This window comes from Genypterus blacodes, unplaced genomic scaffold (assembly GCF_046128005.1).
Source record: "Genypterus blacodes isolate CSIRO-AG114 ecotype Tasmania unplaced genomic scaffold, CSIRO-AGI_Gbla_v1 ptg000048l_1, whole genome shotgun sequence".
Classification (NCBI taxonomy): domain Eukaryota; kingdom Metazoa; phylum Chordata; class Actinopteri; order Ophidiiformes; family Ophidiidae; genus Genypterus; species Genypterus blacodes.
The window spans coordinates 63276-87182 of NW_027466861.1; the positions used below are offsets into that span (position 1 = coordinate 63276).

Below are 23907 nucleotides of genomic sequence, written 5' to 3' on the forward strand. Positions count from 1 at the left end.
CAGCCGTTAAGAGGTCGATGTTGATCCATGGTTCTTCAGGCCTTTCACAGCCACTGACACACAGGCAGCACAAAGATGATGTCACAGATTCTACTGCTGGGCACCCTGGGGCTCCTTGTCCAGGGTGAGACTCTCCTCTGCAAACTTTGCTTCAAGATGCAACCAGCTTCAGCTCCATGATGTTCTGCTTTGCTAGAGAAACACTGAAACAAGCAGCATTGACCTTCTACCAGCTGTTGTCCATGTTAACAGAAATGATTCTCGTTTTTGGATGTTTATCATCTTTCTCTGAGTTGTGTTTGTCTCTTTAACTCTTCTCTTCTTTTTCTTGTTTTCCAGATTCATCAGGAGACTACATCCTGACTCAGTCTCCTGAGTCTCTGTCTGTTGCTCCAGGACAGACTGTCTCTGTCAGATGTAAAGCCAGCTCAAGTGTTAGTTCATACCTCCACTGGTACCTTCAGAAAGCTGGAGAAGCTCCTCAACTCCTGATTTATATGGCTACAACCCTTCAGTCTGGGGTTTCTGGACGTTTTAGTGGTAGCGGATCTGGCACTGACTACACTCTGACTATCAGTGGAGTCCAGACCGAAGATGCAGGAGTTTATTACTGTCAGCAGGGTGCCAGCACCCCGTTCACACAGTGATACAACGTTGTACAAAAACCTCCTTCAGCTGCAGAGGAACTGATCTGACTCAACAGCTGCACACAAACAGAAACACTACAAGTAACCAAATATATCTACTACAAAAATTACTACAACATGTTGAATCATAAGCAATTACAGTACTGTCTGAGTAAAAGAACATTTCTATTTAATGATTTTTTTATTGATTTAAAGGGTTAATAAAAGTGCACTTGAATTCAGAGTCAAATATCACAATGAAATTTTCATTCTATGAAATGAAAAAAATAAAATAAAGGGAAGATAACATCATACGAAAGCTTCATATATATGAATTCCTCAAGAGTTTTCAAATGTACTATTTATTTTCATTCTCTGTTGACTATGGCCTACATTTAATTTGTGATCCTCAAACTTTCATGCAGTTTTCTGTGGATTTCTTTTCTTTTCTGACGACAAATTAAATCACCGAAACTTAGTGATTGTTACCAAAGTCACATTTTCACAGATAAGATGAAATGTGTGTTTTTGTAATGAAAATGATCAGGGCCAAGGTAAATGCATTGACAATGATTTGGTGAGATGAAAGTTGTAAATAAAACGTTGCTGTAATACTATAATCACTCTGTATCATTTTATTTTTATTTCAATGAAGATGTTTTTATGAATTGATTTGAGTCATTAGATGTCATTCATCACTGTGTGCAACACTGCATCATGTAATCAACAGGCTGGAAGTGAACCAGTCTTTTCAACATCATGTATATGTTTTTCTGTAAACTGAAGTTATTGATTTTTGAAGAATTACCAAAAACAATTAAATCAATACGTTACAGCAAGACAGCATAAAGAAGAATCATATTAAAATTAACAGATCTTTATTGATTTACAAACATGCAAATCATCAATGTTACACACACACTGAAACACGCTAAATTCGTCTACATCTCATTATACAATACGTTATAAAGATATTTGTTGGCTTCATGATCACAGCTCCTCACACCTAAAGGTACAATCAATCAACATCAGCTACAGTTACAGTGGCAAAGGAAATAATCACCATGTGCAGTCTCCTATGTCACCTTCATTGTGTGTGTTTCTATCTCATCTGTCCTGTTCTATAACTTCTGTGTGTAAATATGCAGCAGTAAAGAATCACACTCTGATACTTAAATGAGCAATTTCATGAAGCTGAGGATCATTTAAGAAGTCCAAACTCCAGAGGCACCATGATATGTTCAGAGCAGATACACTTCACTGACTCTGTGTGTTTCTGTGTGTGTGTGTGTGTGTGTGTGTGTGTGCGTGTGTGTGTGTGTGTGCGTGTGTTTTTGCATATGTGTCCTGCCTCTCTGCTCTTAGCCGTTAAGAGGTCGGTGTTGATCCGTGGCTCTTCAGGCCTTTCACAGCCACTGACACACAGCCAGCACAAAGATGATGTCACAGATTCTACTGCTGGGCACCCTGGGGCTCCTTGTCCAGGGTGAGACTCTCCTCTGCAAACTTTGCTTCAAGATGCAACCAGTTTCAGCCCCATGATGTTCTGCTATGATGGAGAAACACTGAAACAAGCAGCATTGACCCTCTTCCATCTGTGGTCCATGTTACAGAAATGATTCTCTTGTGTTTGGATGTTGATCATCTTTCTCTGAGTTGTATTTGTCTCTTTAACTCTTTAACCCTTCTTTTTCATGTTTTCCAGATTCATCAGGAGACTACATCCTGACTCAGTCTCCTGAGTCTCTGTCTGTTGCTCCAGGACAGACTGTCTCTGTCAGATGTAAAGCCAGCTCAAGTGTTACTTACCTCCAGTGGTACCTTCAGAAAGCTGGAGAAGCTCCTAAACTCCTGATTTATTCCGCTACAACTCTTCAGTCTGGGGTTTCTGGACGTTTTAGTGGAAGCAAATCTGGCACTGACTACACTCTGACTATCAGTGGAGTGCAGGCTGAAGATGCAGGAGTTTACTACTGTCAGCAGGGTGACAGCTTACCGTTCACACAGTGATACAACGTCGTACAAAAACCTCCTTCAGCTGCAGAGGAACTGATCTGACTCAACAGCTGCACACAAACAGAAACACTACAAGTAACCAAAGATATTTACAACAAAAATGACTATAACATATAATTGTCATATAACATTTTGAATCATGAACAATTACATGACTGTTTATGTGAAAAAAACTTTCTATTCAATGATTTTTATTTATTTAAAGGGTTGATAAAAGTGCACTGGAAGTCAGAGTCAAACATCACAATTACATTTTCATTCTATAAAATGAAATCATTAAAGGGAAGATTACATCGTACAAAAGCTTCATTCACATGAATTCTTCAAGAGTTTTTTAATTTGTTCTAGAAAACTTATTTTTTTCATTTTATGTTGATGATGGCCTACAATTAATTTATGATCCTAAAACTTTCATGCAGAGTTTATTGGGATTTCTTTTCTTTTCTTATGAGGAATAAAATCACTACAACTTTGTGAGTGTTACCAAAGTCGCTCACAGATAAGAGGATATTTGTGTTTTGTAAAAAAAATTATTTACACCAAAGTTAATGCACTGACAATGATTTGATTTGATGATGTGAAAGAATGTGTAACTAAAACGTTGCTGTAATACTCTAATCACTGTGTATCATTTTAATTTTATTTGAATGAAGTTGTTTTTCTGAAAGGATTTGAGTCATTAGATGTCATTCATCACTGTGTGCAACACTGCATCATGTATAAACTGGTTGAAAGTGAACCAGTCTTTTGAACATCATGTATATGTTGTTTTTTGTTATAAACTGAAGTTATTGATTTTTGTGGAATTACCCAAACCATTAAATCAATAAGGTAAAGCAAGACAGCACAAAAAAGAATCACATTTAAAATGAACAGATCTTTATTGATTTACAAACATGCAAATCATCAATGTTACACACACACTGAAACCCGCCAACTTCTTCTACATCTCATTATACAATACGTTATAAAGATATTTGTTGGCTTCATGATCACAGCTCCTCACACCTAAAGCTACAATCAATCAACATCAGCTACAGTTACTGTGGCAAAAGCAATAATTCCCATGTGCAGTCTCCTATGTCACCTTCATTGTGTGTGTTTCTATCGCATCTGTCCTATTCTATAACTTCTGTGTGAAAATATGCAGCAGTAAAGAATCACACTCTGATACTTAAATGAGCAATTTCATGAAGCTGAGGATCATTTTGTAAAGTCCAAACTCTAGAGGCACCATGATATGATCAGAGCAGTTACACTTCACTGACTCTGTGTGCGTGCGTGTGTGTGTGCGTGTGTGCGTGTGTTTTTGCATATGTGTCCTGCCTCTCTGCTCTCAGCCGTTAAGAGGTCGGTGTTGATCCATGGCTCTTCAGGCCTTTCACAGCCACTGACACACAGGCAGAACAAAGATGATGTCACAGATTCTACTGCTGGGCACCCTGGGGCTCCTTGTCCAGGGTGAGACTCTCCTCTGCAAACTTTGCTTCAGGATGCAACCAGATTCAGCTCCATGATGTTCTGCTATGATGGAGAAACACAATCAGCATTGACCTTCTACCATCTGTTGTCTATGTTATAGAAATGATTCTCTTGTGTTTGGATGTTGATCATCTTTCTCTGAGCTGTGTCTCATTAACTTTTCCCCTCTTTTTCTTGTTTTCCAGATTCATCAGGAGACATCATCCTGACTCAGTCTCCTGAGTCTCTGTCTGTTGCTCCAGGACAGACTGTCTCTGTCAGATGTAAAGTCAGCTCAAGTGTTAGTACACACCTCCACTGGTACCTTCAGAAAGCTGGAGAAGCTCCTCAACTCCTGATTTATTACGCTACAACTCTTCAGTCTGGGGTTTCTGGACGTTTTAGTGGAAGCGGATCTGGCACTGACTTCACTCTGACTATCAGTGGAGTCCAGGCTGAAGATGCAGGAGTTTACTACTGTCAGCAGGGTGACAGCTACCCGTTCACACAGTGATACAACGTCGTACAAAAACCTCCTTCAGCTGCAGAGGAACTGATCTGACTCAACAGCTGCACACAAACAGAAACACTACAAGTAACCAAAGATATTTACTACAGAAATGACTACAACATGTTGAATCATAAACAATTACACTACTTTCCAAGTGAAAAAACATTTCTATTCAATGATTTTTATTAATTTAAAGGGTTTTTTAAAGTGCACTTTAAGTCAGAGTCAAACATCACAATTATATTTTCATTCTATAAAATGGAAAAATAACATATCATCATACAAAAGCTTCAGAATTCTTCAAGAGCTTTTTTATTCGTTCTAGAAAATGTATTTTTTTCATTTTATGTGTTAGAAGTTTTTTTTTTGGTTTTCAAAACAAATTGTTTTTTTCATTTCATGTTGATCATGGCCTAAGTTTAATTTTTGATCCTTAAACCTTTATGCAGTTTTCTTTGGATGTATTTTATTTTCTAGACACAAATTAAATCACTACAACTTAGTGATTGTTACCAAAGTCGCTTTTTCACAGATTAAATGAAATTTGTATTTTTGTAATGACAATTATTTACACCAAAGTTAATGCACTGACACAAGGATTTGATGAAGTGAATGAATCTGTAACTTCAACGTTGCTGTAATACTATAATCACTGTGTATCATTTTATTTTTGTTTGAATTAATTTGTTTTTCTGAATTGTTTTGAGTCATTAGATGTCATTCATCACTGTGTGCAACACTGCATCATGTAATCAACAGGCTGGAAGTGAACTAGCCTTTTGAACATCAGGAATGTTGTTTTTTTCTGTAAACTGAAGTTATTGATTTTTGTGGAATTACCCAAACAGTTACATCAGTAAGTTACAGCAAAACAGCATAAAGAAGAATCACATTTAATATGAACAGATCTTTATTGTCTTATAAACATGCAAATCATCAATGTTACACACACACTGCAACACGCCAACTTCGTCTACATCTCATTATAGAATACGTTATAAAGATATTTGTTGGCTTCATGATCACAGCTCCTCACACCTAAAGCTACAATCAATCAACATCAGCTACAGTTACAGTGGCAAAAGAAATAATTACCATATGCAGTCTCCTATATCACCTTCATTGTGTGTGTTTCTATCTCATCTGTGTTGTTCTATAACTTCTGTGTGTAAATATGCAGCTGTAAAGAATCACACTCTGATACTTAAATGAGCAATTTCATGAAGCTGAGGATCATTTAAGAAGTCCAAACTCCAGGGGCACCATGATATGATCAGAGCAGTTACACTTCACTGACTCTGTGTGTGTGTGTGTGCGTGTGTGTGCGTGTGTGTGCGTGCGTGCGTGTGTGTTTGCATATGTGTCCTGCCTCTCTGCTCTCAGCCGTTAAGAGGTCGGTGTTGATCCGTGGCTCCCGAGTCTCTGTCTGTTGCTCCAGGACAGACTGTCTCTGTCAGATGTAAAGCCAGCTCAAGTGTTAGTTCATCATACCTCAGCTGGTACCTTCAGAAAGCTGGAGCAGTTCCTCAACTCCTGATTTATTCTGCTACAACTCTTCAGTCTGGGGTGTCAGGACGTTTTAGTGGAAGCGGATCGGACACTGACTACACTCTGACTATCAGTGGAGTCCAGGCTGAAGATGCAGGAGTTTACTACTGTCAGCAGGGTTACAGCTACCCGTTCACACAGTGATACAACGTCGTACAAAAACCTCCTTCAGCTGCAGAGGAACTGATCTGACTCAACAGCTGCACACAAACAGAAACACTACAAGTAACCAAATATATTTACGACAAAAATGACTGCAACATGTTGAATCATGAACAATTCAATTCAATGTGGATTTCTATTTATTTAAAGCGTTTATAAAAGTGCACTTGAAGTCAGGGTCAAATATCCCAATGGAGTTTTCATTCTTAAAAACAACAGTACAGAACAACAATAAAGGGAAGATTACATCATACAAAACATCATTCATTCAAGAGTTTTTTTATTCCTTTTAAAAAGCATATTATTCTCATTCTATGTGTTGATGATGGCTACATTCAATTTATGATCCTAAAAACTTTCATGCAGAGTTTATTGGAATTTCTTTTCTTTTCTGGAGACAAATAAAATCACTACAACTTTGTGATTGTTACCAAAGTCGCTTTTTCACTGATAAGAGGATATTTGTGTGCACCAAAGTTAATGAACTGGCACAATTTGATTTGATTTGATGATGTGAAAGAATCTGTAACTAAAACCTTGCTGTTATATATCTATATAATATAATCACTGTGTATCATTTTATTTTTATTTGAATAAAGACATATTTCTGAATGGATTTGAGTCATTAGATGTCATTCATCACTGTGTGCAACATCGCATTATGTAATCAACAGGCTGGAAGTGAACCAGTCCTTTGAACGTCATGTATTTGTTGTTTTTTGCTGTAAAATGAAGTTATTGATTTTTGTGGAATTACTCAAACAATTAAATCAATAAGTAACAGCAACACAGCACAAAGAAAAATTACATTGAAACACTTTGAGACAAATTGAGTTTATGAATAGATTTTTATTGTCTTACAAACAGCAAATCATCAATAATACAACAAGCAACAGAAATGACTTATTTCAAGAGAGAGAGAGGGGGGGGGGTTTACTGAGTGCAGATGCAGAGTAATACCAGCAGCAGGTTCCAGTGATTCCGCTCAGGACTGGGGACACTCGTCTTTCCTCAGTGTCTCTGAGACTGCAGTCTGGGAGCCCTGGGTGGCCTCACAGGTCACAGAGACCAACCCCCTCCACTGATCTGCAGGGAGTCTCAGGATGCTGCTCCAGATGTAGAGGCCGTCCTTGTCCAGCACCCCGGGGCTCTTGATCTGCTCCCAGCTGCTGCTGCTGCTGCTGCTGCCGTCCACCTTCCAGGCTAGATTCCAGCCTGATGGGAAGCCCTTGTTGGCCAGGCACGTGAGCGTGGCCTTCCCCTGTTGCAGTTCCATGCTGGAGGGGGGCAGCACTGTCAGGGTGGGACGCACATCACCTATAGGAGACACCAATCAGCTTATTGGACAGGGACCACACAGCTGTCAATCCAACACCAGCCTCTCTCACATCTTTACTGTGTGTCAGATGGTTTTTCTGCTCCAGCAGTCACTCACTCACACGTTGTTTCACTTCCTCTAAGAAGCTTCTCATGCAGAACAGCAAACTAAGATCCTCATAAAACCAGATATACATCAAACTACTATGGAAGCTCAAGAAGCAAAGATTTGACTGCATTTTAATTGCAAGCATCAATCAGTTATCTGTTTGATTACATTGTTAAAAACATAGAAGAAAATTGTACATATAATTATTTCTCATACATAAATACAGTTAAATATATATCAAGAGTTGGTTATGTGTCATTTAGTTCAACGTGCCTGTTAATGTATTCATAATGTCTACTGGAGAAGAGAAACTAAATTAAATGTTCATCTTATTCAGCTTTACGAGAAACAATCAACAAAACCATCTGATGAACACAACGTTTACAAGAAACAAATACCATTAGCAAAATGATCTCATGATCAAATGACATCAAACTGATATTAAGACATTGCCTGATGAATAAATGAATTAGAAAGTGCGTTGTTTTTAACTTTAATTGGCTTCAAAAAATGTTATATGAGATAACATAATGCAATATTTTCAAGCTGAAATATTAGCTTAGTCTTTTCTACAGTTGAAGCTGCTCTACGTGTGATTAGTGAAGAAATAGATGTAAAAAATGTAATCGAGACTTTAAGTGACGTAAATCAACACAATCAATGTTTAAATTAACTGCAAAGAATTAAAACTCACATTGATAGAATATTTATATAGAAACTTACTTCCAACATCCAGTCTGGTTCCTCCACCAAAAGTGTACCACAGTGATACAAACTCATTGAGCCGCCGTACAAAAACCTCTGCGTGTAGAGAGACTCGACTAAACTACAACTACACACTACATTCTTCTTTAAAGTCATTAATGCATGACTGGTAAACTAGATCAAGCAGCAATCACAATCAAATATTAGTAAAGATTCTTTCTGTTAGTGTTTCTGTCTCTTTGAAGGAAAGTACTTCAAAAAAATGTTTATCAATGTGGAAATCCAAATATGCAGATGTGTAAAGTACAATATTCATGCAAAATATCCTAGTTGTGCCTATTACGGTATAGAAATATTGAACATAAACTTACTTCCAACATCCAGTCTGGTTCCTCCACCAAAAGTGCGCCACAGTGATACAAACTCATTGAGTCGCCGTACAAAAACCTCTGTGTGTATAGAGACTTGACCCTGAGACTCTTTCTAACTAAACTACAACTACAAAGTACATTCTTCTTCAAAGTAAGGGTCATGAATGCTCAACTGGTAAACTAGATCAAGCAGCAATCACAATCAAGTAAAGATTCTTTCTGTTATTGCTGTGTTTCTGTCTCTTCAAAGGAAAGTACTTTAAAAAGTCATTTATCAATGTAGAAATCCAAATTTGCAGATGTGAAGTAGAGAAGTACAATATTCATGCAAAATATCCCAGTTGTGCCTATCACTGTATAGAAATATTGAACATAAACTTACTTCCAACATCCAGTCTGGTTCCTCCACCAAAAGTGAGCCACAGTGTTACAAACTCATTGAGCCGTCGTACAAAAACCTCTGTGTGTATAGAGACTGTGACACCGTGACTGACACACAGACACACTCTCCAAAATCACTCCTAGCTTGTAAAACACAGACCGCTGATATGATGGAATATCATGAACTACAAACAATATAACAACATATGTTCATTAAACAATTGATGATGAAAACATAACCAAATGTGTAGAAGTTTGTGTAACAGTTTTAATGACACAACCGGACACTATTCAAAAAATATTTTCTATTTAATTAGTTTATGTTTATAATGATTTGATATCATAACTATTGTATGTATACAATTAAACAAACTATGTTGCAAAATATAAAGATTATTAAACAGACCTCAAAGTCAGAGTAATTCAACAAACATCTGATCTATTTATAGTATCATACAAATTAAATTAACCAGAAGCTTCTACGAAACAAACTATGATAACACTATGATAAAACACTAAGATGCACTTTATATTGGATATTTAAGCAAAAATACTTTAAGGTCAAACACTGCAGATGCACGCTGACATTCGATCACTTTACACTGATGGTTCTTTGCTTTATATTTCTGTTCTTGAAAATCAATTGTTAACTTTTAAGGATGTATTTAAGCTTTAAGGATCAAAATCATAAAGGAATCTTTGCCATTTTAATGCAATGATTGATTCTTCGCTTGAAAGGTCTCTTCATGAATTACGTTGCCAGTTCTGTTGCTTTTAAAGAACCGAAAAATAAATGATTTTATTACAATTTATTAAACAAATTAAAAGCAAACACTAAACATATCTCAGGCTCAGTTTACTATCAGACCTTTCACATGAGAAGATACTGACAGAAATCATTCAATCCTTCCTGAACATCACCTGTTCCTTCCTACAACCTTCATCTCTGATCCCTCCTTCCTATAAATGCCTATACTCAAAGCCAAACATACACACAGTTACAGTGACAGCATGAAATAATCACCATGTGCAGTCTCCTATGTCACCTTCATCGTGTGTATCAATCACATTTGTCCTATACTTTAACCTTGTCACATTCTGTCACCTCATGTGCCACTTCCTGTCTTATTTTGAAAATCACTGTCTTGTCTCTGTTTCAGGTGTCTTCACTCCCCTCCCTCCTGTGCTTCTCCATCAGTGTGATTACCTGCCTCCCCTAATGTCGTTCACCTGTGTCTCGTTGCCCTGTCTGGTATAAATACACCTGTGTTTCATGTGCTCTTTGTCAGTTTGTTTTCGTTTGTGGCTTCCCAGTGTTCTGTATTCCCCGTGACAGTACTTCTCTTGAGATCCCGAGCTACCTGTGTATCGACCCCTGCCTGAACTAACGACGTCTGCTTCTCTAGCCCTTGTTACCGACCCACGCCTGAACCCGACGTCGCCGCCCGTCTCCTGTCCCTGACCCACGCCTGAACCCGACCTCGCCGCCCGTCTCCTGCCCCTGACTCACGCTTGTTCCCGATGCTGCCTCTCGCCTTCTCCACTGGACACTTTTGCCTTCCTCATTAAAGTTTTTGTTAGCTGAATCTGCGCTTGGGTCTTGTGTTCTGTGCATTCTGACAAACCTTTGTGTGTAAATATGCAGCTGTAAAGAATCACAAACCGATACTCTGATACTCAAATGAGCAATTTAAAGAAGCTGATGATCATTTAAGAAGTCTAAACTCCAGAGGCACCATGACATGATCAGAGTAGATACACTTCACTTCACTGAGTCTGTGTGTGTGTGTGTGTGCGTGTTTTTGCATATGTGTCCTGCCTCTCTGCTCTCAGCCGTTAAGAGGTCGGTGTTGATCCGTGGCTCTTCAGGCCTTTCACAGCCACTGACACACAGGCAGCACAAAGATGATGTCACAGATTCTACTGCTGGGCACCCTGGGGCTCCTTGTCCAGGGTGAGACTCTCCTCTGCAAACTTTGCTTCAAGATGCAACCGATTTTAGCTCCTTAATGTTTTGTTATGATGGAGAAACACTGAAACAAGCAGCATTGACCTTCTTCCATTTGTTGTCCATGTTAAAAAAAATGATTCTCTTGTGTTTGGATGTTGATCATCTTTCTCTGAGTTGTATTTGTCTCTTTAACTCTTCTCTTCTTTTTCATGTTTTCCAGATTCATCAGGAGACTACATCCTGACTCAGTCTCCTGAGTCTCTGTCTGTTGCTCCAGGACAGACTGTCTCTGTCAGATGTAAAGTCAGCTCAAGTGTTAGTACAAACCTCCACTGGTACCTTCAGAAAGCTGGAGAAGCTCCTAAACTCCTGATTTATTACGCTACAACTCTTCAGTCTGGGGTTTCTGGACGTTTTAGTGGAAGCGGATCTGGCACTGACTTCACTCTGACTATCAGTGGAGTCCAGGCTGAAGATGCAGGAGTTTACTACTGTCAGCAGAGTGCCAGCACCCCGTTCACACAGTGATACAACGTCGTACAAAAACCTCCTTCAGCTGCAGAGGAACTGATCTGACTCAACAGCTGCACACAAACAGAAACACTACAAGTAACCAAATATATTTACTACAAAAAATACAACAACATGTTGAACCATAAACAAATACAGTTCTGTCTGAGTGAAAAAAGCATTTCTATTTAATGATGTATATCTATTGAAAGGGTTTTTAAATAAAAGTGCACTTGAAGTCAGAGTCAAATATCACAATTATATTTTTTCATTCTATGAAGGGAAGATTACATCATACACAAGCTTCATTAATAAGAATTCCTTAAGCGTTTTCAAAAATACTTTTTCTTTTCATTTGATGTTGATGATGGCCTACATTTAAGTTATGTTCCTGAAACTTTCATGCAGTTTTCTTCGGGGTAAAACCAGTAGCAGGTTCTAATGATTCAGCTCAGCAGTCACTCACTCACACGTTGTTTCACTTCCTCTAAGAAGCTTCTCATGCAGAACAGCAAACTAAGATCCTCATAGAACCAAAAATACATCAAACTGCAATGGAAGCTCAAGTGACTGCATTTTAACAGCGAGCATCAATCAGTCTTCTGATTGATTACATTGTTTAAAAAATAGAAGAAAATAAAACTCTAAAGTGTAAATACATTTTAAGAGGGGATTATGTGTCATTTAATTCAGCATACCTGTTAAAGTATTCATAATATCTTCTTTCATAAGAGAAACTAAATAACATGTTCCTCTTATTCGCCTTTATGAGAAACAATCAACAAAAACCATCTGATGAACACATAAGTTTACACTGAAACAAATACTAAGTGATGTTAGCAAAATGATCTCATGATCAAATGACATCAAACTGATATTGAAAACATTTCCTGATGTATAAATGAATTAGAAATTTTGTGTGTGCGTGCGTGCGTGCGTGCGTGCGTGCGTGCTTGCCTGCGTGCGTGCGTGCGTGCGTGCGTGCGTGCGTGCGTGCGTGCGTGCGTGCGTGTGCACGTGTGTTTTTGCATATGTTTCCTGCCTCTCTGCTCTCAGCCGTTAAGACTGATATCAAAATCATTTCCTGATTAATAAATGAATTGCAAAGTTATTTGTTTTTATCTTTGATTGACTTTAAAATATAATATAATATGATATAATATGTTCTCTGTAACTGTGAATATGGCAAACTCACCAAAATAACTTGCAAAACACAGACAAGTGATATGATGTAATATCATCAACTACCAACAATGTCACAACATTTGATCATTTAAAAGTTTATGATGAAACAATCACCAAATGTGTAGCAGCACTTTTAATGACAAAATAAGACACTTTCCTAATTCATTATTGCGCCACATTCACATGAACATTGACTTGAATATGTTGTAAATCTATGAAATCCCAGTTAAGTGATTGATCAAGGTAGAAACAGGATCATGAGAGTGATCCAAGTCCCTGTTGGAGTCAAGTAGAGCATTTCCATAGAGAGCCACTTTGCATTAGCAGCTCCATGCTCCAGTGCTCTGGGAGACTTTATAGTCCTGACACACTGGATGACTGACAGCTGTCCTTCATGACAACCGAAGCCACAGAAATCCTCCTCATCAAAAACATGACTTTGATTTGCGTCCTCATCTGGACTCTCCTCTGCTGCTGCTTCACAGGTAAAGCCCAGAGAATCAAACTTCTCTATGAACATCCGTCCCTCTGAAATGAAGCCGCGCAAAACCATGTTATCTTCATCATGCTTGATATTTTTTTTCTGTATCCTTAGAGTCCAAACACCAGGTCACAGTGACTCAGTCTGGAGCAGTGAGCTCGGCTCTGGGAGGCTCTGTTACCATCAGCTGTACGACCAGTCAAGATGTTTATCTAAGGAACAACAAACCCTCTTTAGCCTGGTACCAACAGAGAGATGAAGAAGCTCCTAAACTCCTCATTTATCTTGCTACTAATCGAGCATCAGGGATTCCAGATCGTTTTACAGGCAGTGGATCAAACTCTGACTTCACTCTGACCATCAGTGGAGTCCAGGCTGAAGATGCTGCAGTTTATTACTGTCAGAGTGAAAATGACCTCAAGAGCAGTGAGGAGCTGTTCACACAGTGAGAAACCATCGTACAAAAACCTCCCTTAGTCAGACTGAACAGAAAGTGAACTGAAAGCTGCAGCTGGAAGCTACAGAGAAGACTCACACACACACACACACACACACACACTGAATAACTCCTACTTCATCTACATCTCATTGTATAACACGTTATAAAGACATGTGTTGGCTTCATGGTCATAGCTCCTCACACCAATCAACATCAACTGTCATAAAGAAACAGACACAAAAATACTCAACTCGGGCAACAATAGCAGCATTTTAAATGTGACTTTTGTGCAATTTGACAACAGAGTGCAAAGGGATAATATAGTGAACTCACTTTAACACTCACAAACATGACTGATGGACTTCAGCCCACAGAAAATGTAGGTTCTATCTTTAAATCTTCCTCTGATGGTGACCTCCACACTCTGTAGCTCTGCACACAGGTCCAAAACATCTGCTAGATGTTTCACCAGGAAGCTCTCTGAGATCCTGATCCTCATCATCTCCTCATGCTCCATCACTGCTTCACTGAGTGAAATCTTCACATAAAAACACTCAAACATGTCAAAGTATGAAGAACCACACACTAAATCATTTTAATCAACTGGACAAACAGAGGCAAACACTAAAAAAAATCTCAGGCTGAGTTTACTATCAGACCATTCGCGCAAGAAGATATTGACAGAAATCATTCAATCCTTCCTGGACACCCGCTGTTCCTTCCTACAACCTTCACCTTTGATTCCTCCTCCCAAAATTTGCTTCCTTACACTCAAACACAAAAATCCACACAGTTAAAGTGACAGCATGAAATAATCACCATGTGCAGTCTTCTATGTCACCTTCATCGTGTGTGTGTCTATCACGTTTGTCCTGTTCTATAACCTCTGTGTGTAAATATGAAGCTGTATGGACTCACACACTGATACTTAAATGAGCAATTTAATGAAGCTGAGGATCATTTAAGGAGTCAAAACTCCAGAGGCACCATGACATGATCAGAGCAGATACACTTCAATGACTCTGTGTGTGTGTGTGTGTGTGTGTGTGTGTGTGTGTGCGTGCGTGCGTGCGTGCGTGCGTGCGTGCGTGCGTGCGTGCGTGCGTGCGTGCGTGCGTGCGTGCGCGCGTGCGTGCGTGCGTGCGTGCATGCGTGCGTGTATTTTTGCATATGTGTCCTGCCTCTCTGCCCTCAGCCGTTAAGAGGTCGGTGTTGATCCGTGGCTCTTCAGGCCTTTCACAGCCACTGACACGCAAGCAGCACAAAGATGATGTCACAGATTCTACTGCTGGGCACCCTGGGGCTCCTTGTCCAGGGTGAGACTCTCCTCTGCAAACTTTGCTTCAAGATGCAACCGATTTTAGCTCCTTAATGTTTTGTTATGATGGAGAAACACTGAAACAAGCAGCATTGACCTTCTTCCATTTGTTGTCCATGTTAAAAAAAATGATTCTCTTGTGTTTGGATGTTGATCTGCTTTCCCTGAAATGTATTTGTCTCTTTAACTCTTTAACCCTTCTTTTTCATGTGTTCCAGATTCATCAGGAGACATCATCCTGACTCAGTCTCCTGAGTCTCTGTCTGTTGCTCCAGGACAGACTGTCTCTGTCAGATGTAAAGTCAGCTCAAGTGCTAGTTCATACCTCAACTGGTACCTTCAGAAAGCTGGAGAAGCTCCTAAACTCCTGATTTATTACGCTACAACTCTTCAGTCTGGGGTTTCTGGACGTTTTAGTGGAAGCGGATCTGACCCAGACTATACTCTGACTATCAGTGGAGTCCAGGCTGAAGATGCAGGAGTTTACTACTGTCAGCAGTATAACAGCTTCCCGTTCACACAGTGATACAACGTCGTACAAAAACCTCCTTCAGCTGCAGAGGAACTGATCTGACTCAACAGCTGCACACAAACAGAAACACTACAAGTAACCAAACATATTTTCTACTATTTATGTTGAATCATAAACAAATACAGTTCTGTCTGAGTGAAAAAAAACATTTCTATTTAATGATGTATATCTATTTAAAGGGTTTATAAAAGTACACTCAAATATCCCAATTATATTTTCATTCTATAAAATGAAAATAATAATTAAGGGAAGATTACATCATACACAGGCTTCATTAATATGAATTCCTTAGGCATTTTCAAAAATACTTTTTCTATTCATTCAATGTTGATGATGGCCTACATTTAATTTGTGTTCCCGAAACTTTCATGCAGTTTTCTTTGGATTTTTTTGCTTCTCTGACGACAAATAAAATCACTACAACTTAGTGATTGTTGCCAAAGTCACATTTTCACAGATAAGATGAAATTTCAGTTTTCGTAATAAAAATTATTAGCACCTAATTTAATGCACTGACAATGATTTGATGATGTGAAAGAATCTGTAACAAAAACGTTGATGTAATACTATAATCACTGGGTATCATTTTATTTTTATTTGAATGAAGATGTTTTACGGAATTGATTTGAGTCATTAGATGTCATTCATCACTGTGTGCAACACTGCATCGTGTAATTAACAGGCTGGAAGTGAACCAGTCTTTTAAAGACCATGTATACGTCATTTTTTGCTGTGAGCTGAAGTTATTGATTTTTGTGGAATTACCCAAAAACATTTAATATATAACTTACAGCAAGACAGCATAAAGAAGAATCACATTTAAGATGAACAGATCTTTATTGTCTTACAAACATGCAAATCATCAATGTACAACAAGCAACAGAAATTACCTATTTTAGAATAGAGAGAGAGAGAGAGAGAGAGAGAGAGAGAGAGAGAGAGAGAGAGAGAGAGAGAGGCGGGGTGGGGGGGCAGAGTAAAACCAGTAGCAGGTTCCAGTGATTCAGCTCAGCAGTCACTCACTCACACGTTGTTTCACTTCCTCTAAGAAGCTTCTCATGCAGAACAGCAAACTAAGATCCTCATAGAACCAAAATACATCAAACTGCAATGGAAGCTCAAGTGACTGCATTTTAACAGCGAGCATCAATCAGTCTTCTGATTGATTACATTGTTAAAAAATAAAATAAAATAAAACTCTAAAGTGTAAATACATATCAAGAGGGGATTATGTGTCATTTAATTCAGCATACCTGTTAAAGTATTCATAATATCTTCTTTTATAAGAGAAACTAAATAACATGTTCCTCTTATTCACCTTTATGAGAAACAATCAACAAAAACCATCTGATGAACACAAAAGTTTACACTGAAACAAATACTAAGTGATGTTAGCAAAATGATCTCATAATCAAATGACATCGAACTGATATTGAAAACATTTCCTGATGTATAAATGAATTAGAAATTGCGTGCGTGCGTGCGTGCGTGCGTGCGTGCCTGTGTGTTTTTGCATATGTGTCCTGCCTCTCTGCTCTCAGCCGTTAAGAGGTCGGTGTTGATCCGTGGCTCTTCAGGCCTTTCACAGCCACTGACACACAGGCAGCACAAAGATGATGTCACAGATTCTACTGCTGGGCACCCTGGGGCTCCTTGTCCAGGGTGAGACTCTCCTCTGCAAACTTTGCTTCAAGATGCAACCCGCTTTAGCTCCATGATACTCTGCTATGCTGGAGAAACACTGAAACAAACAGCATTGACCTTCTTCCATCTGTTGTCCATGTTACAGAAATGATTCTCTTTTGTTTGGATGTTGATCATCTTTCTCTGATCTGTATTTGTCTCATTAACTCTTCTTTTTCATGTTTTCCAGATTCATCAGGAGACATCATCCTGACTCAGTCTCCTGAGTCTCTGTCTGTTGCTCCAGGACAGACTGTCTCTGTCAGATGTAAAGCCAGCTCAAGTGCTAGTTCATACCTCAGCTGGTACCTTCAGAAAGCTGGAGAAGCTCCTAAACTCCTGATTTATTACGCTACAACTCTTCAGTCTGGGGTTTCTGGACGTTTTAGTGGAAGCGGATCTGACCCAGACTATACTCTGACTATCAGTGGAGTCCAGGCTGAAGATGCAGGAGTTTACTACTGTCAGCAGAGTGCCAGCTTCCCGTTCACACAGTGATACAACGTCGTACAAAAACCTCCTTCAGCTGCAGAGGAACTGATCTGACTCAACAGCTGCACACAAACAGAAACACTACAAGTAACCAAACATATTTATCACAAAAATGACTGCAACATGTTGAATCATAAACAATTACACTACTTTCCAAGTGAAAAAACGGTTCTATCCAATGATTTTTATTAATTTAAAGGGTTTTTTAAAGTGCGCTTTAAGTCAGAGTCAAACATCGCAATTTCATTTTCATTCTATAAAATGGAAAAATAACATAACATCATACAAAAGCTTCAGAACTCTTCAAGAGTTTTTTTATTCGTTCTAGAAAATGTATTGTTTTCATTTTATGTGTTAGAAGTTTTTTTTTTGTGTTCAAAACAAATTGTTTTTTTCATTTCATGTTGATCATGGCCTACGTTTAATTTTGGATCCTTAAACCTTTATGCAGTTTTCTTTGGATGTATTTTATTTTCTAGACACAAATTAAATCACTACAACTTAGTGATTGTTACCAAAGTCGCTTTTTCACAGATTAAATGAAATTTGTATTTTTGTAATGACAATTATTTACACCAAAGTTAATGCACTGACACAAGGATTTGATGAAGTGAATGAATCTGTAACTTTAACGTTGCTGTAATACTATAATCACTGTGTATCATTTTATTTTTGTTTGAATTAAGTTGTTTTCTGAATTGATTTGAGTCATTAGATGTCATTCATCACTGTGTGCAACACTGCATCATGTAATCAACAGGCTGGAAGTGAACCAGTCTTTCCAACATCAGGAATGTTGTTTTTTTCTGTAAACTGAAGTTATTGATTTTTGTGGAATTACCCAAACCGTTACATCAGTAAGTTACAGCAAAACAGCATAAAGAATAATCACATTTAATATGAACAGATCTTTACTGTCTTATAAACATGCAAATCATCAATGTTACACACACACTGAAACACGCCAACTTCGTCTACATCTCATTATACAATACGTTATAAAGATATTTGTTGGCTTCATGATCACAGCTGCTCACACCTAAAGCTACAATCAATCAACATCAGCTACAGTTACTGTGGCAAAAGAAATAATCACCATGTGCAGTCTCCTATGTCACCTTCATTGTGTGTGTTTCAATCTCATCTGTCCTGTTCTATAACTTCTGTGTGTAAATATGCAGCTGTAAAGAATCACACTCTGATACTTAAATGAGCAATTTCATGAAGCTGAGGATCATTTAAGAAGTCCAAACTCCAGAAGCACCACGTAGCTGCTCGCATCCAGTTTAAGACTCTGGTGCTAGCCTACAGGGCAGTGAAAGGAACAGCTCCTTCATACCTCCAGGCTATGGTCAAGCCCTACACCCCTGGCCGACCACTTCGCTCTGCTGCCTCCAGGCGGCTGGCTGCCCCGGCGCTCAGCGGCCCCTGCTTGCGATCGATGCGGTCACAGCTTTTCTCTGTTCTGGCACGTCAGTGGTGGAATGATCTCCCGACTGATGTCAGGACAGCGGAGTCGCTGCCCATCTTTCGCCGCAGGCTGAAAACCCATCTCTTCAAGAAACACTACCCGGATCCTCCCTCTCAGGACCTACTCTGTCCTAGCTCTTCTGATGCTCTTGTTTTCTAATCTTTCATTTCTAATTTGTCCTTTTTAGTACCTAACTTATTGCAGTTCTACTCTAGCTCTAGTTATGCTCTTAGCTGTTGGTTTAGGAAGGAAATGCGCTTACGATTTCTTGTGACCTGAAGTTCTTTTATCTTCCTTTGTTGAACAAACTTATTGTAAGTCGCTTTGGATAAAAGCGTCTGCTAAATGACCGTAATGTAATGTAATGTAATATGATCAGAGCAGATACACTTCACTGACTCTGTGTGTGTGTGCGTGTGTGCGTGTGTGTGTGCGTGCGTGCGTGCCTGTGTGTTTTTGCATATGTGTCCTGCCTCTCTGCTCTCAGCCGTTAAGAGGTCGATGTTGATCCATGGTTCTTCAGGCCTTTCACAGCCACTGACACGCAGGCAGCACAAAGATGATGTCACAGATTCTACTGCTGGGCACCCTGGGGCTCCTTGTCCAGGGTGAGACTCTCCTCTGCAAACTTTGCTTCAAGATGCAACCAGCTTCAGCTCCATGATGTTCTGCTTTGCTAGAGAAACACTGAAACAAGCAGCATTGACCTTCTACCAGCTGTTGTCCATGTTAACAGAAATGATTCTCGTTTTTGGATGTTGATCATCTTTCTCTGAGTTGTATTTGTCTCTTTAACTCTTCTCTTCTTTTTCATGTTTTCCAGATTCATCAGGAGACTACATCCTGACTCAGTCTCCTGAGTCTCTGTCTGTTGCTCCAGGACAGACTGTCTCTGTCAGATGTAAAGCCAGCTCAAGTGTTAGTACATCCCTCCACTGGTACCTTCAGAAAGCTGGAGGAGCTCCTCAACTCCTGATTTATATGGCTACAACCCTTCAGTCTGGGGTTTCTGGACGTTTTAGTGGAAGGGGATCTGGCACTGACTTCACTCTGACTATCAGTGGAGTCCAGGCTGAAGATGCAGGAGTTTACTACTGTCAGCAGGGTGCCAACTACCCGTTCACACAGTGATACAACGTTGTACAAAAACCTCCTTCAGCTGCAGAGGAACTGATCTGACTCAACAGCTACACACAAACAGAAACACTACCAGTAACCAAAGATATTTACTACAAAAATTACTACATGTTGAATCATGAACAATTCCATTACTGTCTAAGTGAAAAAACATTTCTATGCAATGATTTTTATTTATTTAAATGGTTTATAAAAGTGCACTGGAAGTCAGAGTCAAACATCACAATTACATTTTCATTTTATAAAATGAAAACATAATAAAGGGAAGATTACATCATACAAAAGCTTCATTTATATGAATTCTTCAAGAGTTTATTTTTCGTTCTAGAAAATGCATTTTTCATTTTATGTTGATGATGGCCTACATTTAATATATGATCCTAACACTTTCATGCAGTTTATTGGGATTTCTTTTCTTTTTTTGAGACAAATGAAATCACTACAACTTAGTGAGTGTTACCAAAGTCGCTTTTTCGCAGATAAGATGAAATTTGTGTTTTTGTAATGAAAATGATGAGCACCAAAGTTAATGCAATGTGAACGAATGTGTAACTAAAATGTTGCTGTTATACTCACTGGGTATCATTTTATTTTTATTTGAATGATGATGTTTTTCTGAATTGATTTGGGGCATTAGATGTCATTCATCACTGTTTCCAACACTCCATCATGTAATCAACAGGCTGGAAGTGAACCAGTCTTTCCAACATCATGTATATGTTTTTCTGTAAACTGAAGTTATTGATTTTTGTGGAATTACCAAAAACAATTAAATCAATAGGTTACAGCAAGACAGCATAAAGAAGAATCATATTAAAATGAACAGATCTTTATTGATTTACAAACATGCAAATCATCAATGTTACACACACACTGAAACACGCTAAATTCGTCTACATCTCATTATACAATACGTTATAAAGATATTTGTTGGCTTCATGATCACAACTCCTCACACCTAAAGCTACAATCAATCAACATCAGCTACAGTTACTGTGGCAAAAGAAATAATCACCATGTGCAGTCTCCTATGTCACCTTCATTGTGTGTGTTTCTATCTCATCTGTCCTGTTCTATAACTTCTGTGTGTAAATATGCAGCAGTAAAGAATCACACTCTGATACTTAAATGAGCAATTTCATGAAGCTGAGGATCATTTAAGAAGTCCAAACTCCAGAGGCACCATGATATGATCAGAGCAGATACACTTCACTGACTCTGTGTGTGTGTGTGTGTGTGTGTGTGTGTGTGTGTGTGTGTGTGTGTGTGTGTGCGTGTGTTTTTGCATATGTGTCCTGCCTCTCTGCTCTCAGCCGTTAAGAGGTGGGTGTTGATCCGTGGCTCTTCAGGCCTTTCACAGCCACTGACACGCAGGCACCACAAAGATGATGTCACAGATTCTACTGCTGGGCACCCTGGGGCTCCTTGTCCAGGGTGAGACTCTCCTCTGCAAACTTTGCTTCAAGATGCAACCAGCTTCAGCTCCATGATGTTCTGCCATGATGGAGAACCACTGAAACAAGCAGCATTGACCTTCTTCCATTTGTTGTCCATGTTAAAAAAAAAAGATTGTCTTGTGTTTGGATGTTGATCATCTTTCTCTGAATTGTATTTGTCTCTTTAACTCTTTAACCCTTCTTTTTCATGTGTTCCAGATTCATCAGGAGACTACATCCTGACTCAGTCTCCTGAGTCTCTGTCTGTTGCTCCAGGACAGACTGTCTCTGTCAGATGTAAAGCCAGCTCAAGTGTTAGTTACCTCCAGTGGTACCTTCAGAAAGCTGGAGAAGCTCCTAAACTCCTGATTTATCTTGCTACAATTCTTCAGTCTGGGGTTTCTGGACGTTTTAGTGGAAGCGAATCTGGCACTGACTTCACTCTGACTATCAGTGGAGTCCAGGCTGAAGATGCAGGAGTTTACTACTGTCAGCAGGGTGACAGCAACCCGTTCACACAGTGATACAACGTCGTACAAAAACCTCCTTCAGCTGCAGAGGAACTGATCTGACTCAACAGCTGCACACAAACAGAAACACTACAAGTAACCAAATATATTTACTACAAAAATTACTACAACATGATGAATCATAAACGATTATATTACTGTCTGAGTGAAACAACCTTTCTATTCAATGAGGTTTTTTATTAATTTAAAGGGTTTATAAAAGTGCACTTCAAGTCAGAGTCAAACATCACAATTATGCTTTCATTCTATGAAATGAAAAATGATAAAGGGAAGATAAAAAACAAAGCTTCATTTATACGAATTCCTCAAGTTTTCAAAAACCCTTTTTCTTTTCATCTCATGTTGATGATGGCCTATATTTAATTTATGATCCTCAAACTTTCCTGCAGTTTTCTTAGGATTTCTTTTCTTTTCTGGTGACAAATGAAATCACTACAACTTAGTGATTGTTACCAAAGTCACATTTTTACAGATAAGATGAAATGTGTGTTTTTTTAAATGAAAATTACTAGCACCAAAGTAAATTTACTGACAATGATTTGATGATTTGATGATTTGAAAGAATCTGTAACTTAAACCTTGCTGTAATACTCTAATCACTGGTTATCATTCTATTCTTATTTGAATGAAGATGTTTTTCTGAATTGATTTGAGTCATTTGATGTCATTCATCACTGTGTGCAACACTGCATAATGAAATCAACAGGCTGGAAGTGAACCAGTCTTTTGAAGACCATGTATATGTTGTTTTTATCTGTACACTGAAGTAATGGATTTTTGTGGAATTACCCAAAACATTTAATCAATAAGTTACAGCAAGACAGCATAAAGAAGAATCATATTAAAATGAACAGATATTTATTGTCTTACAAACATGCAAATCATCAATGTTACACACACACTGAAACACGGCAACTTCTTCTACATCTCATTTTATAATATATTATAAAGATATTTGTTGGCTTTATGTGGAGTCCAGGCTGAAGATGCAGGAGTTTACTACTGTCAGCAGGGTTACGGCAGCCCGTTCACACAGTTATACAACGTCGTACAAAAACCTCCTTCAGCTACAGAGGAACTGATCTGACTCAACAGCTGCACACACACAGAAACACTACAAGTAACAAAATATATCTACTACAAAAATTACTACATGTTGAATCATGAACTATTCTATTACTGTCTAAGTGTCAGAGTCAAAACATCACAATTCATCAGGAGACATCATCCTGACTCAGTCTCCTGAGTCTCTGCCTGTTGCTCCAGGACAGACTGTCTCTGTCAGATGTAAAACCAGCTCAAGTGTTAGTACAGACCTCCAGTGGTACCTTCAGAAAGCTGGAGAAGCTCCTAAACTCCTGATTTATTACGCTACAACTCTTCAGTCTGGGGTTTCTGGACGTTTTAGTGGAAGCGGATCTGGCACTGACTACACTCTGACTATCAGTGGAGTCCAGGCTGAAGATGCAGGAGTTTACTACTGTCAGCAGGGTGACAGCTACCCGTTCACACAGTGATACAACGTCGTACAAAAA

The 23907-nt window shown here is 38.8% G+C and overlaps 1 protein-coding gene and 7 gene segments (V, D, J or C); 7 read left to right on the forward strand and 1 right to left on the reverse strand.

Moving 5' to 3' along the window:
• The first annotated feature begins 24 nt into the window (after positions 1-24).
• Positions 25-1378, forward strand: LOC143000566 (immunoglobulin kappa variable 1-39-like). The segment is given in 2 exon segments: positions 25-124; positions 340-1378. Coding segments are annotated over 2 exon segments (357 nt in total).
• Positions 1379-2018: 640 nt separating this feature from the next.
• On the forward strand, positions 2019-2716 carry LOC143000570 (immunoglobulin kappa variable 2-29-like). The segment is given in 2 exon segments: positions 2019-2112; positions 2332-2716. Coding segments are annotated over 2 exon segments (354 nt in total).
• Positions 2717-3977: 1261 nt separating this feature from the next.
• LOC143000558 (immunoglobulin kappa variable 2-29-like) lies at positions 3978-4769 on the forward strand. The segment is given in 2 exon segments: positions 3978-4103; positions 4310-4769. Coding segments are annotated over 2 exon segments (357 nt in total).
• Positions 4770-7153: 2384 nt separating this feature from the next.
• LOC143000640 (Ig kappa-b4 chain C region-like) lies at positions 7154-8667 on the reverse strand. The segment is given in 2 exon segments: positions 7154-7641; positions 8474-8667. A coding segment is annotated over 1 exon segment (291 nt).
• A 2384-nt stretch (positions 8668-11051) lies between these two features.
• LOC143000559 (immunoglobulin kappa variable 1-39-like) lies at positions 11052-11806 on the forward strand. The segment is given in 2 exon segments: positions 11052-11161; positions 11379-11806. Coding segments are annotated over 2 exon segments (357 nt in total).
• A 3173-nt stretch (positions 11807-14979) lies between these two features.
• On the forward strand, positions 14980-15707 carry LOC143000569 (immunoglobulin kappa variable 1-27-like). The segment is given in 2 exon segments: positions 14980-15089; positions 15310-15707. Coding segments are annotated over 2 exon segments (357 nt in total).
• A 1457-nt stretch (positions 15708-17164) lies between these two features.
• LOC143000571 (immunoglobulin kappa variable 1-39-like) lies at positions 17165-17909 on the forward strand. The segment is given in 2 exon segments: positions 17165-17285; positions 17497-17909. Coding segments are annotated over 2 exon segments (357 nt in total).
• A 1869-nt stretch (positions 17910-19778) lies between these two features.
• Positions 19779-23159, forward strand: LOC143000421 (uncharacterized). The gene is made up of 4 exons (XM_076149732.1): positions 19779-19877; positions 20093-20398; positions 21781-21840; positions 22062-23159. The coding sequence occupies exons 1-4, from the start codon at positions 19829-19831 to the stop codon at positions 22364-22366; spliced, it is 720 nt and encodes a 239-aa protein (XP_076005847.1). The 5' UTR covers positions 19779-19828; the 3' UTR covers positions 22367-23159.
• The last annotated feature ends 748 nt before the right edge of the window (positions 23160-23907 follow it).

Excerpts from the sequence above, each read along its gene's own strand:
- LOC143000421 (XM_076149732.1), top strand. The coding sequence starts at position 19,829 with ATGATGTCACAGATTCTACTGCTGGGCACCCTGGGGCTCCTTGTCCAG. Across the intron at positions 20,399-21,780 it reads CAACTACCCGTTCACACAGT|GCACCACAAAGATGATGTCA; the intron begins GATACAACGTTG and ends ACTGACACGCAG. Across the intron at positions 21,841-22,061 it reads CCTGGGGCTCCTTGTCCAGG|ATTCATCAGGAGACTACATC; the intron begins GTGAGACTCTCC and ends CATGTGTTCCAG.